This window comes from Aethalodelphis obliquidens, unplaced genomic scaffold (genome assembly GCF_003676395.1).
Source record: "Aethalodelphis obliquidens isolate GAN/ISIS:26980383/991018 unplaced genomic scaffold, ASM367639v1 scaffold31, whole genome shotgun sequence".
NCBI classification, from domain to species: Eukaryota; Metazoa; Chordata; class Mammalia; order Artiodactyla; family Delphinidae; genus Aethalodelphis; species Aethalodelphis obliquidens.
Window position 1 is genome coordinate 5,930,022 of NW_020837975.1, and position 15,136 is coordinate 5,945,157.

Genomic DNA, 15,136 nt, shown 5'->3' on the forward strand with positions numbered 1-15,136 from the left:
GAGGAGCGCTAGACACTCAGGGGCCGGGACCCAGGAGCCCGGGGCTCCAGCTCCGCTGTCCTCGGCGCCCCCGGACTCGGGGATCCTGGAACCCAAGTCGCCCCGCACTTAACTGATATAAAGATTTCAGTCTCCAGCCCCCGGGGAAGGGCAGGAGCCAAATTTGACATTTCTCTCCCCTAACACAACCACTAGGCTAAAACTCCCGCGGGAAGCGTTTTAGGCGGGGACGGACACAGTTACTCCAGCCCGCGGGGTTCCATTCCCACCCACACCCGCGCGTGTAGCGGGCCGAAATCCACTCCGGCTTTTCCTGAGAGCCCTGGGTTCCCGCCCCCTCGGAAAGGGGCGGAGCAGGAAGCCGCCACGTCCGGTTAGGGACTCGGCGCTCGGGGGTTTCCGACGCCAGGGCCTGGATCTCGGTTCACGTACTGTCACCCCTCTAGGGCCGGCTGCTTGAGGGCGTCCTGTCCGCCATTAGTGGCGCCCGACCCCAATCAGTTCCGAAGGGGGATTGGGTGCAGCCGAGGCATTTGAGAGGCGGGGTCGTTGGAAGGAACCACACGCGATTGGAAGTGTTCTCGCGCTTGCAAAGGGGATCCCTGGGGAAGAACTAAGGCACCCGTTGGAAGCACTGAACAAGTTTATTCCCATACGATTAGACCCGCTCCCCGCGTCAGTCTGGCCGACCGTCCCGACCTTCGGAGGTCCCTAAGCCGAGCCGCTGCTTCCTTCCTCCAATAGTTATTTGATCCAACACCTGCTTTTGAATTCTTAGGACGCAAAAAGACTAACTTCTTATATTGAGCGCCCTCCAGCGGGCGCCAGGCCTTGTGCCGGCGCGGGGGATACACCAGGGGACGGACAGGCTCATCCTCGCCTTCGAGGAGACGACAGTCCGGGCAGGGAGACAAGCATTTAACAACGACTCGCACAATCACTTAAATACAACCGTGGTGAACCGCACAAGAGGGACACGCGGCGATCTGAGGGAATGACAAGGCTGACCTGGTCTGGAGCCCAGGAAGGGCGAGGATGGACCAGGCAGAGGGAACAGCGCTCTGGGACCCAGGGAGGGTGGGAGGCTATTGAAGAAAAGGATCAGCCGTAGGTGTGATAAGCATTGAGAAGAGGGCCGGAGAGAGCACGAGGCGGGCTTGAAGAGGTAAGCAGTGGCTGGAGCTCAGGGATACACAAGCCAGGACAAGAAGAATGGATTTTGCCTCTCGAGCACCCGTTTCTGTCCCAGAGGTCCCTGAGACTATTTCAGGGGGTATGCGAAGTTTGGGCTATTTTCATAACAATCGCAAACTGTTATTTGCCTTTTCATTCTCATTCTCATTCTCTAAAAAACGTACAGTGTTTTCCTGAAGCTACATGACGTGTATTGACATCGTCCCCACAGCTAATGGAACGTGTGCTTGTGTCTTTCTGTGTATTAAATTGTTCTCAGTTTTAAGTTCTAGTACAATAAATACCTATAGTTTATAACCCACATAAGCAAAAGCTCTGTAGGGTCCTTGATAATTTTTAAGAGGTCCTGAGAACAAAAATTTTGATAACTGCTGCTCTAGAGCCCTAAGAAGGTGATGAATGTCTTTTGTCTTTTCAGAAAGCAGCTGCTCACTGGAGAGAGACTGGAGGGGGCACGAACCAAGGGTATACAATTTGGGGGAGTTACTACAGTGGCTCAGACCAGAGATGATGGTGGCTTCCCCAGGATGGTGGTGAGTTGGCCTCACTGTGTTTTCTGGAAGAGAAGTAAAAAGGAGGTGAGGAATTCAGGGCAGGGTGAAGTGCTCATGGTCAATCCAGAGACAAATGAACATCATGGGCACAGAGGATGGCAGATGATAGAGGCTAACATTTTCTATGTGTTTTAAGCCTGGCACTGTGCCAAGTGCTTTTGCTCCTGCATCTTCCAGAGGAGATGCCCTTTCTCTTTTAATCATTCCAAGAGCCCTCTGAGGCTCTGCTGGCCGAAAGGGTAGCCACCACCCACTTGTGTCTGTTGAGCATTTGAAATGTGGCTAGTCCAAATTCAGGTGTGCTGCCAGTTTAAAATAAACTCCTGTTTTTGAGGACTTAGAATGGAAAAAACACTATAATTTCTTATACTGATGACATGTTGCCACGATAACATTTTGGATTATTAGATATCTCTTTACCTTTTTAAAGCAGTCCCTAGATTATATATTTAAATTTACGTATGTGGTTTGCATTATAATTCTATTGGACAGCACTGCCTAAGCAGTTTTTTTCCCCCTACACCCAAGGAAACTGAGGTGTAGCATGTTTGAGATGGCAGGATTTAATGCAGGTCTGTGTGAATTCCAAGTCTGGGTTCTGCCCACCAAGCCAGCAGCCTCCCTCCTGGGTGAGGAGTTGGGCAGAGGGGATAAAATGAGAAGGGAAAAATAAAGGAAGGTAGAGTGTTGTTACCTTTTCCACTGAATCCTTGGAAGTTGCCAGGTAGGCAGCTGTGGAGAGAAATTTAGAAGGGATGGAATGGGGCAGTAGAAGGGCAGAGGGATGGGTGTCAGACTTCTTCTGGGAGGAGGAAGAGAATGTCTGCCAGTCAAGGGTCCCAGCCTGGGTGGGACTTACACTCACCGGCCCAGCCCAGCACGTTGATGAGCCCAAGGAGGAGAAAGGCAGACAGGAAGAGGCCTACGCCATCCTCCAGAGAGGGCCCAGAGAGACCTGGCAGGCAGAAGGAGCAAGAATGAGTCTGAAATTCCCAGGCACCTCTCCCCACACCCTTCCCCATTTCTCCATATTTCAGGCTCTTACCAGCTACCTGCAGGGTTACCTCGGCGCTGCGCCCCAAGGCGGGCAGGCTGGGGTGGTGGACACGACAGGCATAGCGTGCCCCATGCTGCCCGGTGGTGACTGGGGGTGGCTGCAGGTGTGCAGAGAGGCTCACGGAGCCATCTGAGTGATGGCTTAGGGCGGAGAGCCACCTCTGCCCCTCGGCCTTCTGAAAGCGACCCTCTGGGCCACCCCAGAGCTCCCACTCCACCTCCAGGCCCTCGGAGGGGTAGAAGTGGGACACGAGGCAGAGCAGCTCCGGGGGTGCCTCCCTGGGGGCAGCCCATATAAGAGGTGCTGGTGTCAGGGTCACCTTGGGGGGCTCTGGGGAGAGAGTAAGAAAGCAGCATGAGGGAATCAATCTACACCGTCCTCTCTCAGAGGCCCTCAGTGTGCCCTCTGGCTTCCCCAATACTGAGGGGTTTGGGTTTTCTCCTCCCAGGATGGGGAACCTGCCATCTCTCCATTGGTGTTTCACAGGAATCTCCATGCCAAAGCCCCCATTCTCAGCGACCCCTACTCCCTCAGATTTGGGAACCTTCATCCCAAAGCCGCTCAGATTCCCAGGGACCCTCTACCCATTGCCCCCCTGACTCTCAGGGACCCCCAATCTGTCTCCCTCTACTCACCCAGCACCCTTTTCTCCACCATCCTTCCCCCATCATGGTGTCCCCATAATCCCAGTGATCACCCTCTACCCACAGAGACCCCTGTCCCCTCACTCACTCTGTACGGCAAGCTCCAGGGTGGTCTGCCCTTGTAGGTATGGCAGGTGTACAGTAGCCAGATAGGTGCCCTCCTGGAAGGGCTGCACTGCAGGCAGCCAGAAGGTCCCATTTCCGGTCCACGGCCCCAAGGGCTCATCATCATCCCAAGCAGCAAATGCCACCGCCCCCTCTCGGGCAGCTGGCATTTGCCCACTCAGCCCAGGAGTCGCAGCCAGCATCAGGTGCCCCTTACCCAGGTGCTGGCGTCGCCATTCCAGCCCAAAGGGAGGGGGACCTGGGGCCAGAGAGGTAGCAGCCTTGGGGGTGGGGGGCGAGTAGGCGAAGCTCAGGTCCAGCAGGGCATCTTGTCCCAATCGGATGCGAGGGGTGGGGGTGTGAGTGAGGACAGTCAGCACAGCTGAGGAAGATGAGGAGAGGAAGGTGGGGAGGGGGAGAGGAAGAAAGAGAATAAAATAGAGAAATGGAGTTACGGGGGGGACTCGACTCTAATTTACCCACCCCTCTGACACCTTTCTGACACTCACCATCTTCCAGCCCTCCCTGCAAATCCCCTTTGCCCTGGGACTGGGTGGGACCCAGTGAGACTCAGAGTGAGCAGAGAGGTCTCACGGTGAATAGAGGCAGTGAGTGGGTACAGCCCTTGAAGGCTGCTCGGAACACACAGCCCGTGCTGCACCAGCTCTGGGGTCAGCGGGATCTGAGTGTGCCCTGACACAACCTGAACCAGCCCACCAGCCTCCACGCCCACCTTTGAAGAGCCAGGCCCTTCTTGGTTTGCTGGTGAAGAAGTGATGATTCATGACTGTCAACCCTATGGTGCTATGCAGAGTATTTACTGACTCTGGAAGGTTCTGGCTCTAGACTAGACCTGAACACAGACATCTGTGATCTACTGAGGCAGTATATGCTGGTTGAGTGCCTGGAGCCTGGCTGCCCTGGTTAATCCCCACTCTGCAGCTATTTATATGGCCTTGGAACAGTCACTTTACTCTTCACTTTCTGAATCTCCTAAATAGGGATAATAACGATGATAGTACCTATCCCATGAGGTTGTAGTGAAGGTTAAATCATTTAACACCTGCTACTCAGACGTATGCAGTTCCTGATTCTGGATAACAAAGACATCTATATATGAAAGCTGCTTAGAACAGTGCCTGGAACACAGTATGACTACAAAAGTGTTTGCTGTGATTACAGCCAACCATCTGCCAGACAAATGTAACGTGCCCCAACTCAATAGCATCTCTAGAACATTTCCCCACTCGGCTCCAATGCCCATCTCACCTGCCTTGACCAATGATCACCACCAGCCCCCAGGCGCTAAAGGCAAGCATTTGGAGTCCCTAAGACTCCTTCTTCTAATTAATTCATTCAACTAATATTTATTGAGCACCTAGGATGTTCACGGTTGACGAGAGTGGTAAACAAGACAGGCAGCCCCTGCCTTCAAATTGTGTAGGAGACAGATTGCCAAATATAATGTGCTATGTGCTCTCCCCACCAGGCCCTAATTCTGTCTCCCAAATAGATCTTACATGTTTCCTACTCAAGTTCTTATCAATATACATTTGGACAATTACAACAGCCTCCTCTCAGGTCTCCCTATCCTCTATCAGTATCTCTCTCCCTTTCATTTCATCCTCCACACTGAAACCAAATAGCATGGCTACAAGTCTGATCTGGGCACTTGCCTGTTTAAAAATCCCAGCTACCTAGGAAGCCAGCAACTAAAGGCACACGCTGGAGCTAGATGGCCCGGGTTCAATTCCTAGCCCTGCTTCTTACAAGTTGTGTGTCCCTGGGCAAATTACCTAACTGCTCTGTGTCTCATATATCTTCATCTGTGACATGGGAATAACATCAGTACCTAGTTCTTACGGTTGTTGAGAGGAATAAATAAGATTATGCCTATAAAGTGCTTAGAACAGGAGCTGGCATATAGAAAATGCTTAGCTGTTACTATTTTCATTACTGTCATCATCATCATGATGGACTTGCTGGGTATCTTGGGAAAAGGACTTAATCTCTATTTTCCCCATTAGTCCAATGATCTAATCCTTGCCACCTTTTGTAGGAATCAAGTAAAATAACAGGCTTTTGGAAAAATGGCACGCGCACACACACACACACACACACACACACACACACAAAACTCCTGATGGTTCACTATCATTTATAAACTCCAGCTTTCACAGTACTTGGTAATCCAGCCCCCAACCCATCTTTCCAGACTTCTCTTGCACCCTAAGAACCAGCCACATAGAATCCCTTTCTTGCGACCAGCAGAAACTCTAGTCACTGGGCTTTTCTTTGCTTTGGTTCCTTCAGTTTCTAATGTCCCTCCCCCATTTTCTCCAACATCTAACTACTTCATGTCCTTCAGATCTGTTCCACTGCCAGAAATGTCTGGGTCTTCCAGGTAGAAGCAATTTTTTTCTCTTGTGGTTATTTTTTTTTTTTTTCTTTTGCGGTACGCGGGCCTCTCACTGCTGTGGCCTCTCCCGTTGCAGAGCACAGGCTCCGGACGCGCAGGCTCAGCGGCCATGGCTCACGGGCCTAGCCGCTCCGCGGCATGTGGGATCTTCCCGGACCGGGTAATGAACCCGTGTCCCCTGCATCGGCAGGTGGACTCTCAACCACTGCGCCACCGGGGAAGCCCCCCCTTTTTTTGTGTAATTTTTAATCCTAGCTTCTAAGGCCTATAAGGTTAAACTTCTCTGAACTTCATGGGATTGTTTTTGTTCAATAGAGTAAAAAAAAGTAAGCAATTTCATTTAGTTTATTAAAATCCAAAAATACAGTTTTGAATTGTAAGAATCAATCTGTAGGATTAATAAACAAAACCTAAAGGTTTTACAGTTCAACCTTAAGCTAACAGTGCTCTTTAATATGGGATTATGAAGCAATTTTAGACCTGCATCCCACAACCTGGACTCTGTAAAAATACAAATGTAAACACAACAGGGCCAGAACCTGTTGGTAAGGAAATTTCTACCTGTTTTGCAGCTTGTATTATATAGGCTTATGCTTTTCTGTTAAAAAGTGAATGGTAAAAACTATTATAAAATATTACTGGGGCTTCCCTGGTGGTGCAGTGGTTGAGAGTCCACCTGCCGATGCAGGGGACATGGATTCGCGCCCCGGTCCGGGAAGATCCCACATGCCAAGGAGTGGCTAGGCCCGTGAGCCATGTCCGTTGAGCCTGCGCGTCTGGAGCCTGTGCTCCGCAACGGGAGAGGCCACAGCAGTGAGAGGCCCGCGTACTATATATATATATATATGTGTGTATATATATATATATATATATATATATATATATATATATAACTGAAAAAATTTAAACCCAAATCTAATCAAGCCTCTAGCTCTAACTACCAATATATAGGAAATATGGAGGGAAAAGGAACAAAGGAAATGACAGGATGAGGAAACAATTGGCCAAATATAGAATGTGGGAACTTCTACAGAACAAATGACAAATCAATAGCATTTAAAGGGGTGGGGCAATTACAAATAAAAGAGACTTAAGAGACAAAACTGGGACCTCCCTGGTGGCGCAGTGGTTAAGAATTCGCCTGTCAATTCAGGGGACAAGGATTCGATCCCTGGTCCAGGAAGATCCCACATGCCACGGAGCAACTAAGCCCATGTGCCACAACTACTGAACCTGCACTCTAGAGACCGTGAGCCACAACTACTGAAGCCCGCGTGCCTAGAGCCCATGCTCCACAAGAGAAGCCACCGCAACGAGAAGCCCGCACACCGCAATGAAGAGTAGCCCCCACTCACTGCAACTAGAGAAAGCCCGCATGCAGCAACGAAGACCCAAGGCAACCAAAAATAAATAAATTTTTTAAAAAAGAGAGACAAAACTGTTATAGACTGAATGTCTGTGGTTCTCCCTCCCCCAATTCAAATGTTGAAGCCTTAACCCACAATGTGACTGTATTTGGAGATAGGGACTAGGAGGAGGTGATAAAGTTAATGAGGTCATAAAGGTAGGCCCTAACCCGATAGAGCTGGTGCCCTTATAAGAAGAGGAAGAAACACCGCAGCTCTCTCTCTCCCCTCCACGTGGGGACACAGCCAGAAGGCAGCCATCTGTAACCACAAGGGGAGAGTTCTCACCAGACAACAGCCCTGCTAGCACCTTGATCTTGGACTTGATCTTGGACTTCTAGCCTCCAAAACTGAGAAAATAAATTCCTGTTGTTTAAGCCCCCTGGTTTATATTTTGTTTTGCCAGTCCAAGCAGCTGCAACAACCAAATAGAATATATAGACCTCTTTTTTACCCTGACTGAAGCAAACAGACTGTAAAATAACATCATTGAGACAATCGGGAGAAATTTAATATGAGCCAGGAGTTAAATGATACTAAGGAATTATTGTTTGTTTTGTTAGGTATGATAATGCTATTGTGTGTGGGGGGGGGTTGTTAAAGTCCTTATATGATAGAGATGCTTACTGAAGTACTTATGAGTAAAATAATACGATGGGATATACTTAAAAATACTTCCAAAAAAGAACAGAAGTTTGGGGGAGGATAGGTAAAACAATTTGGTAAAATGTAATAACTATACAAGTAGATAATGGGTATATGGGGGGTTCATTTTACTGTTCTCTACTTTAGTGTGTCATTGAAACTTTCTATAACAATTTTAAAAGAACGATGAGAATTAAATACTATACACACAAGTATATTACAAAAGTATATTTCTCAAGAAACATTTTAGAGTATTTGACAACTAATTTGGTAAGAAATGAAAGATAAATGCATACTAGCAAAATTACTGATGATCTGTGACCCTGGAAAGAGTTCATTTTTAACTTTACATTGAAACAACAACTTTCACATTCTTAAATCCCTAATCAAGTAGGAATGCTTGAAAAGGAGGGCTGAACACAGCAACTAGTTTTCACCCCTGGTGGTGGGTGAGATGCAATAATTTTCTCTCCTGGGCACACGCCCATGGCTCCCTATCTGCACTTCTTTTACGGTCCAAGTCACTTTCTACTCTACAATTACCCAAGACAAATCTGATGGGAACCTTCCTGAGAGTAGACTCTACATCCGATCACCTTTGTGACCCTTAAAAGTAACCAAGGCCACCCAGAGGTTCTGATTTAATTCATCTGGAATAAAACTCAGATTTCAGTATAACCTCCAAAAGGATTCTTATTTGCAGCCTGGACTGAGAACTACTGGGCCCTAATTTATTCTTGGTGATAATAAATATTTAATCAGTGAATAAATTAACAAAGTGTCTCGCTTGATTTTTACAACAATGGGAAGGCAGATGGGAAATAACCATCCACATTTTACAGTTGGAAAAGCATATTCAGAGAGAAAAGGACATTCTCACCCCACCTTGTGAAGCCAACAGCCTGGGAAATATTCCTACCCACTAGAGAGAGCTACTGTCCCCACAAGGAGCAGTTTGCCTCTGCCCCTGCCCACAGCGAGGTCTGGGGACTAAGAATGGAGGTGTAGGCAGATGTGAGGGTTTCAGGGTGGGTGCTGAGCCCCGTGGGTGATTCTCTCTCAGTGATGAGGGTGGCAGGGAGAAGGTACTGGGGAAGGGAGGGTGTAGGGCTCGGCTGGGGTTGACCAGCCGGTCAGGCTGTATTGTTTCCATAAAATCGCACAAGACTGAAGGAAGCCGAGGACTCTGTTAATATCCTACCTACCCTCTCGAGAAGACCTCCGAGAAATCCCAAATCCCGGTCATATCTTCCCCATTCTTGCTTTATCGGCCCACTCCCTCCCTGCGCCCCAGCCCAGCAAGGTGCCCGACCCCTGGGCCTCAAACTGCGTCACACAATGCAGTAAGTGGCCCTTGCAGCGGGAACCATTAGATCTGCCGCTTCCCTTCCACGCACTCAAGCCCACCATTCGGTGACCACAGAGTCAGGGCATCATCACGCGCCATAGGGAAGGGTCTGTCAAGGGAGGTCGACGCGCTAGAGCTCAAGAGCCTGCGCTTTGCTGGTTGCCGCAGTGCCGGATGTGGGCGCGGGTGGGGCGCGAAGGCTGTTTTTTTAAACTGGGTGAACCGCAAATGTGGGGGAGCCTAGCAAGATCTAGGAGGAAAGGTGCAAAAGTTCCTGTTTCTGAGACCCTCCCAACTCTGTCGCCTAGCGAGTTTCTTAAGGTCGGGTGTCAGGAACCCCCGCCTGGCTCCAAAGCCCCGCCCCAAACCGCACTTTTGTTTAAACTAGGCTGGGACTAGAAGAACCGGTAGAGACATCTTAACTTCAGCTGAACTGCCTCGATTTATAAATAAAGAAACTGAGACCCGACTAGGGAAATGACTCGCTCAAGTCCACATAGCGAGTTAACGGCTGATCTGGACCCTTAGAATCTACCCGTTTATCTCTACTTCCCCTCGGTAGCTACCTGTTGCCATGGTGATGAGAGCAGGCTCCGGCTGAGGCTCGGACTGTGGTCGAAGGAGGCTGGAGAGGCTGAGGACCGGGCTGGACATGCTGACCATGAGCCACCTCCCATCCAGGGCCCGCGGGCAGCTCTGCTCCGGGGTCAAGCCGCTGAGCCAGATCGCCGAGGCAGGAAGCGGGACGTAGTGGCTCATTTCGCAGCGTGGCGCGGGGGCGTCCCGCGGGTATCGCCTGAAGGCGGCCAGGAGGGTGCCCGCGGGGTCTGTGAGCACAGAGAGAGAAGTTGCTGCAGTAGAATCTCCGCCAGGAAAGGGGAGGGGAGAGCAGCGTCCAGGGAATTTTAAAGGTACAGACTACCCGGTAGCGAGAGATTTAAAAGTGATCCAGTTTCATTTTACAGAGGGGGAAACTGAGGCCCGAGGTCACTGTGAGACCTAAAGAGCAGGGGGTTTCGGTGGAGGCGACAGAGTTGGGAGCGAGTCCAGCATGACTCACCATGCACTTTGAGGTAGCGCTCTGGGTCGAGGTCCGGCCGGGGAGGTGGGCTCTCCGAGCTCTGGCGCAGCAGCAGTGCAGAGGGTTTCTTGGACAACCGGCCCCCGCCCGCATCCTCCACGAACCAGCACTCTATCACTGCGGGTCCCGCCGAGACGACGGTCGCCGTGCCTGGGGGGTATGGGCGCGAGTGAGGGGACGGCCCCAACGTCAGGTGACCCGACCTCCTCCACCCCACCCCCAGACGTGGTGGCAGTCACCTCCCACCGCTTCCCTAGGCTAAGAGTCGCGGGGTTCGCTCACCCAGAGCCACAGCGAGGAGCAGGGACAGAGGCTTCATGGCGCCGCGATCTTCTCAGCTCCGAAGCCGGCTTTCCCCCTTTAACTTTCACTTTCACTTTCCTCCAAAGGCCGGCAGGAGGGGCGGAGGAAATCTCCGCTCCGGCTAGGGGAAGGCTCGGGGGAGGCAGGTGCTTCCTCCGCCGGCTGGGCAGGGATCCCGGAACATCCTCTCCAGTTCTGATCTGGGGAACTCAGCCCCGCCCAGCCCTCCTGAACCACCCAGCACCACAGAGTCCGGGAGCCTTCCCACACCAGAGGCACCCCCTCCTGTCCACCCCAACCCCGAATCCACTTCCCTGAGAACCCTTACTCCACCTTCCCCGACCTGGGCCAGGTCCCCAGCAAACACATAGGGGTTGTCGGGAAGGCAAATGAAATGACCAATAAATATTTTAATCACCGTTTAAAAAAAATAAGACTTAAAATAAAACCCTTGTACTCCTACGACTTACTCCTTGTCTCCACTCCCCCACTCCCCAGTGAGAATGGAGGTGGGGGACCCCCAAGGTGGAGGAAGAGGGATTAGGGTAGAAATAAGGGGCACATCCTTTTGGGGGGCAGGGTATGTTCTAGGACAAGGGTGGGGCTCAAAGTCCTGGTCCCCACAACTACGCAAACACAGACTTCAGGTACAGACTACAACCACCTGACCCTCGACCCAGCGACTCCAGGATGCTCAACAAGTCCCCTCTCCCTCCCTCCCCCCCCACCACTTGCACCCTACTCGGGAGCTGGGGCTTCAGTGTACCCATCTGAAGGGAAGGAAGGGCTGAGTTCCGGTGATACTTTAGGGAGGAGGGGCTGAGGAGTAGAAAGGGGTGGCCCATGGTGCGAGGCGGTTCCCTCTCCAGAATATATACAAGTCCATAGAGATAGGAAGACAGTAAGTGTGTTGGGAGATCACCTACGGGCCACAGCGCCCCTGGCTAGTGATCCCTAATCCCTCTTCCCGGAAAGCTACCCCCAGTAGCTCGCCTCTTCAGTTTGCTCCTCCGCCCCCACTGAAGCCCATCTCCACCTTGTGTACGCTGGGCGGGGACCAGACCCGTCGACTGGACGGGGGCGTGGCCCCACTCGCCTCGTCGCCGCTGCCCCCGCCGCCGGGGGACTCTCTCTTGGGCTGCAAGGCTGGCCCGGTGGTCCCCCCGGGTCCGGGTCCGGCCCCGCCCCCGCCGCCTAGGCGGTGCCGGCGCTCACAATGTCCCCGATGGCGCATGAAACTGTCTCGCCACATGAACTTCTTGGCGCAGACGCCGCACTCGTAGGGCTTGAGGCCTGTGTGTGTCTTCATGTGCTCTGTCAGGTGATGCTTCATCTTGAACTTTTTGTTGCACACGGGGCAATCAAAGGGCCGCAGGTTGAGGTGCATGTTCACATGGCGATCTCGCATGCTCTTGTGGGAGAAGGCCTTTCCGCAGTGGCACAGAAAGATCTTATTTCCATCCCCACTGCCTGTCCCTCCAGGAGTCCCGCCGGTGCCACCCGGCATGCCCAGGGCCCCTGCCGATGTGCTCCCCAGGGTCACTGCCCCATGTTCAGCTTGGTTCCCTGGTGGCTGGCCTGGAGCCTGTGAGGAGGAGGAGGAGGATGAAGAGGATGGGAAGACCAGGATCTGGTTGCCTTGCATGTCCAGTGGAAGCAGGGGCCTCGAAGGATGGGAGGGAGCATAGGAGGAAGGGGTTGGTCCCCCTGAATCATCAAGCCCTGCCCCAGGACCCCCACCTTCATAGGGGCCAAAGTCATTGGAGGACTCACAGAAATTGACCTGCTCCTCTCCCTTGTCTGGAGGCTCAGACAGGGTCCGGACATCACTTATGCTAAGGGTAGCCTCAGATCCTCCCCCTGGTGGCACCCCGGAGCCACCCCCCAGCTCTTCATCTTCATCATCCTCACAGGTCAACACCAAGTCTTCCTCCTCCTCATCCTCTTCCAGGTCTGGGTCTTGGGGAACGAGGGGCGCTGGTGCTGGGCAGTTTCCACCCCGTTTCACATATACCCAGTGTTTCTGCGGCACAATGCTGGGGGGTGCGTAGGTGGGCCGGCGGAGCCCAGCCCCAGGGACCACTGCACCCCTCCCATCCCCACCGTCATCACACAGCTCATCTGCCTCCAGCAGCAGCTTCCCAGAGGTAGCCCCCCCACTGCCAACCACAGGGGCGGGGAATACAGGGCCACCTCCTTGACGCTCCCTACTGCCCACTGCAGAAGCTGCAAAAGCCTCCTGGGAGGAAGATGAGAAATCAGTGGACTCCCGAGGGCTGAAATAGTTGCTGCTGCTGGGGGACTGATTCTCACTGGCCCGGCTGGAGGCATGGAAGCGTACGGATCCCACAGTGGCAGGGGCCACGGTGCCCCCACTCCCTGAGGTGACCCCAGCACCAGGGACAGTGACCGATGTGGCTGCAGCAGTGGTGATGGTGGTGGTGGTGGCTGAGGCCCGGCCCTCTCGGAGGAGTTCAGTGCACTTATCCACGATGTGCCACATTTGGAGCACAGACCCCACTGTGAGGAAGTTGACAATGTCAGCAGCGGCCATGCTGAGGCGACCAGTATAAGCTGAAGCCAAGACAGTCTCGAAGGCGCCTGGGTCCATGACGCTAGGCAGCGAGATGGAGGTCATGCCCTTGAGTAGGACCTGGTCGTGGAAGTAAGGGGAAGAGGCAGCCAGGACAGCACGATGAGCCCTGAACTCCCGTCCCTGCACTCGGATGGACACATCACAGAGCTGGCCCTGCAGCCGCTGCTGATTGAGAGACTCCAAGAGGGCACTGGTCACCTCGGGGAAGGACACGTGCACTACTGCCGCTGCAGGCAGGGGCAGTGGTGGTGGGGCCAGCGATAGAGGCAGGGGGAGTGCTGCCCCGCTGGGAGACAGGGGAGATGGCTCCATGGTGTGGAGGGAAGGGGTACCCCCCCAGCCACAGGAACAAGGGAAGGAGGAGGGCGGCCGGGGGGGTCTCTGGAAAGAAAGAGAGAAGAATGATAACAACCCATAATGACACAGCCCTTTACAGTTTAAAAACATGTTCACACATTATCTGAGTAACTCCCCACAGTGACACTATAAGGTAGGTATTCCTTTCAACTCCATTTGACAGATGAGGAAACTGAGGCTCAGAAAGATTAAGAGATTATCCAAGGTTACACCATTAAGTGGCAGCACCCACAAATGCAGGTGTCCTAACTCCAAATCCAGTGATCTTTCCTCGGACGTTACAGAAATAAGGTGCTCTTGGGGAGTGGGGTGCCTCCCCTCAGAAATTCCCATTTGCCTGAGAACCTGACTTTCCAAAATTTACCTTTCTGGGGTTTTGTACCCTTTTCTTGGGAGGGGGGCAGGTTGGCTCTGGTGTTGAAAACCACCCCTCTCTCCACTTCCCTTTAGGCCGTGCCCCCCCACCCCACGGCTCTCTCGCAGGCCACGCACCTTGCCCCCAGTTATCCCCAACCCCGCCCATTTAGGCCCCGCCCACCTCAAGACCCGCCCATGGCTTTTGGGCTCCGCCCCTTATCTACCCCCGCCCACATCGGACCCCGCCCCCTTCTGCTCCGCCCCAAGCGCTACTTCGACCTCCTCTCCCACCCGGAAGGCGCCCCCCAACCCCGCGCGTCCCCGCTTACCGGGCCGCGCGCCCCCGGGCCCCCCCGCCCCTCACTCGGCGGCCAGAGCCGCAGCCTGGGCCCCTCCCGCCGCCATCTTGCGCCGACTCCCTCCGCCCTCCGCCTCCGCTCCGCCTCCCGCCCCTCAGGCTTTAAAGGCACAGGCGGGAACCCCGCCCGACCCGCTGGGCAATACTCGGCCGACTCGGCCACTTCTCCTTTAAAGAACAGCTTCTTCCTTCCACCTTAAGGGTACCAGGTCTCTTTCCGCCGCTGAGGACGCAGGACTCGGTTCGGCCGAAGTTCTCATTCCCCTTTAATTCGGTAAGCCTGCCTCTTCCCATTGGCGATGGGTCTAGGCCGTCGCTGCCTGGGCTCCGCCCCTGAGCTGTGGCCATTAGCGGGTTTGCGGGATCTAATCGCCCCGGTCTCCCAGCTTCTGACAGTCCCCCTGAAACCCCGCCCCCTACCTCCGGGCCTGGATTGGCTAAATAACCTTGAGTCGGCCCGTGATTGGCCTTTTTACTGCTACCGCTCGAAGTGAGAAAGTAAAGCGCGTTCAGGAGGCTGAAGTACATTTTTTCAGCGCCTGGCAGACAGCAAGGAGAAGGCCTGAGGGCGAGAAAAACTCCGCGAGAGGCGTGCTGAAGGCAGCTGGAAAGGGCAGATCCAGGGCTATCCCGGGGGAACGGCTAACCCTGAGCCAGAGAACAGCTCATGCCAATCACCAGCTGGTGAGAGCAGGACAAGGAAAAGACAGGA

The 15,136-nt window shown here is 53.3% G+C and overlaps 2 protein-coding genes across 5 annotated transcripts; both read right to left on the bottom strand.

The window, feature by feature from the left end:
- Positions 1 to 625: 625 nt before the first annotated feature.
- On the bottom strand, positions 626 to 11,017 carry TAPBP (TAP binding protein). 3 transcript variants are annotated; one of them, XM_027126955.1, is made up of 8 exons: positions 10,736 to 11,017; positions 10,433 to 10,603; positions 9,939 to 10,199; positions 3,538 to 3,936; positions 2,794 to 3,135; positions 2,614 to 2,703; positions 2,443 to 2,480; positions 626 to 1,750 (listed from the first exon to the last, which is right to left on the bottom strand). In XM_027126955.1, exons 1-8 carry the CDS (start codon positions 10,770 to 10,772, stop codon positions 1,739 to 1,741), a joined length of 1,350 nt encoding a protein of 449 aa, XP_026982756.1. In that variant the 5' UTR covers positions 10,773 to 11,017; the 3' UTR covers positions 626 to 1,738. The 3 variants fall into 3 exon arrangements, with proteins under 3 accessions (XP_026982756.1, XP_026982755.1, XP_026982757.1); XM_027126954.1 differs by having other exon boundaries at positions 2,608 to 2,703; XM_027126956.1 differs by lacking the exon at positions 2,614 to 2,703.
- A 129-nt stretch (positions 11,018 to 11,146) lies between these two features.
- Positions 11,147 to 15,103, bottom strand: ZBTB22 (zinc finger and BTB domain containing 22). Of its 2 annotated transcripts, none has more exons than XM_027126945.1 (2): positions 14,620 to 15,103; positions 11,147 to 13,733 (listed from the first exon to the last, which is right to left on the bottom strand). In XM_027126945.1, exons 1-2 carry the CDS (start codon positions 14,950 to 14,952, stop codon positions 11,754 to 11,756), a joined length of 2,313 nt encoding a protein of 770 aa, XP_026982746.1. In that variant the 5' UTR covers positions 14,953 to 15,103; the 3' UTR covers positions 11,147 to 11,753. The 2 variants fall into 2 exon arrangements, with proteins under 2 accessions (XP_026982746.1, XP_026982747.1); XM_027126946.1 differs by lacking the exon at positions 14,620 to 15,103 and adding an exon at positions 14,396 to 14,472.
- Positions 15,104 to 15,136: the final 33 nt, after the last annotated feature.

What these genes read in the sequence shown, in the direction of transcription:
- TAPBP (XM_027126954.1), bottom strand. Translation starts at nt 10,772, where the DNA reads ATGAAGCCTCTGTCCCTGCTCCTCGCTGTGGCTCTGG. An exon ending in TCTCATCACCATGGCAACAG is followed by an intron (nt 3,937 to 9,938) that starts GTAGCTACCGAG and finishes CATCTTCCTCAG; the next exon opens with CTGTGCTGACTGTCCTCACT. An exon ending in GCTGGGCTGGGCCGGTGAGT is followed by an intron (nt 2,481 to 2,607) that starts GTAAGTCCCACC and finishes TTCTCTCCACAG; the next exon opens with CTGCCTACCTGGCAACTTCC.
- ZBTB22 (XM_027126945.1), bottom strand. Translation starts at nt 14,952, where the DNA reads ATGTACTTCAGCCTCCTGAACGCGCTTTACTTTCTCACTTCGAGCGGT. An exon ending in AGAGACCTGGTACCCTTAAG is followed by an intron (nt 13,734 to 14,619) that starts GTGGAAGGAAGA and finishes CTTTCTTTCCAG; the next exon opens with AGACCCCCCCGGCCGCCCTC.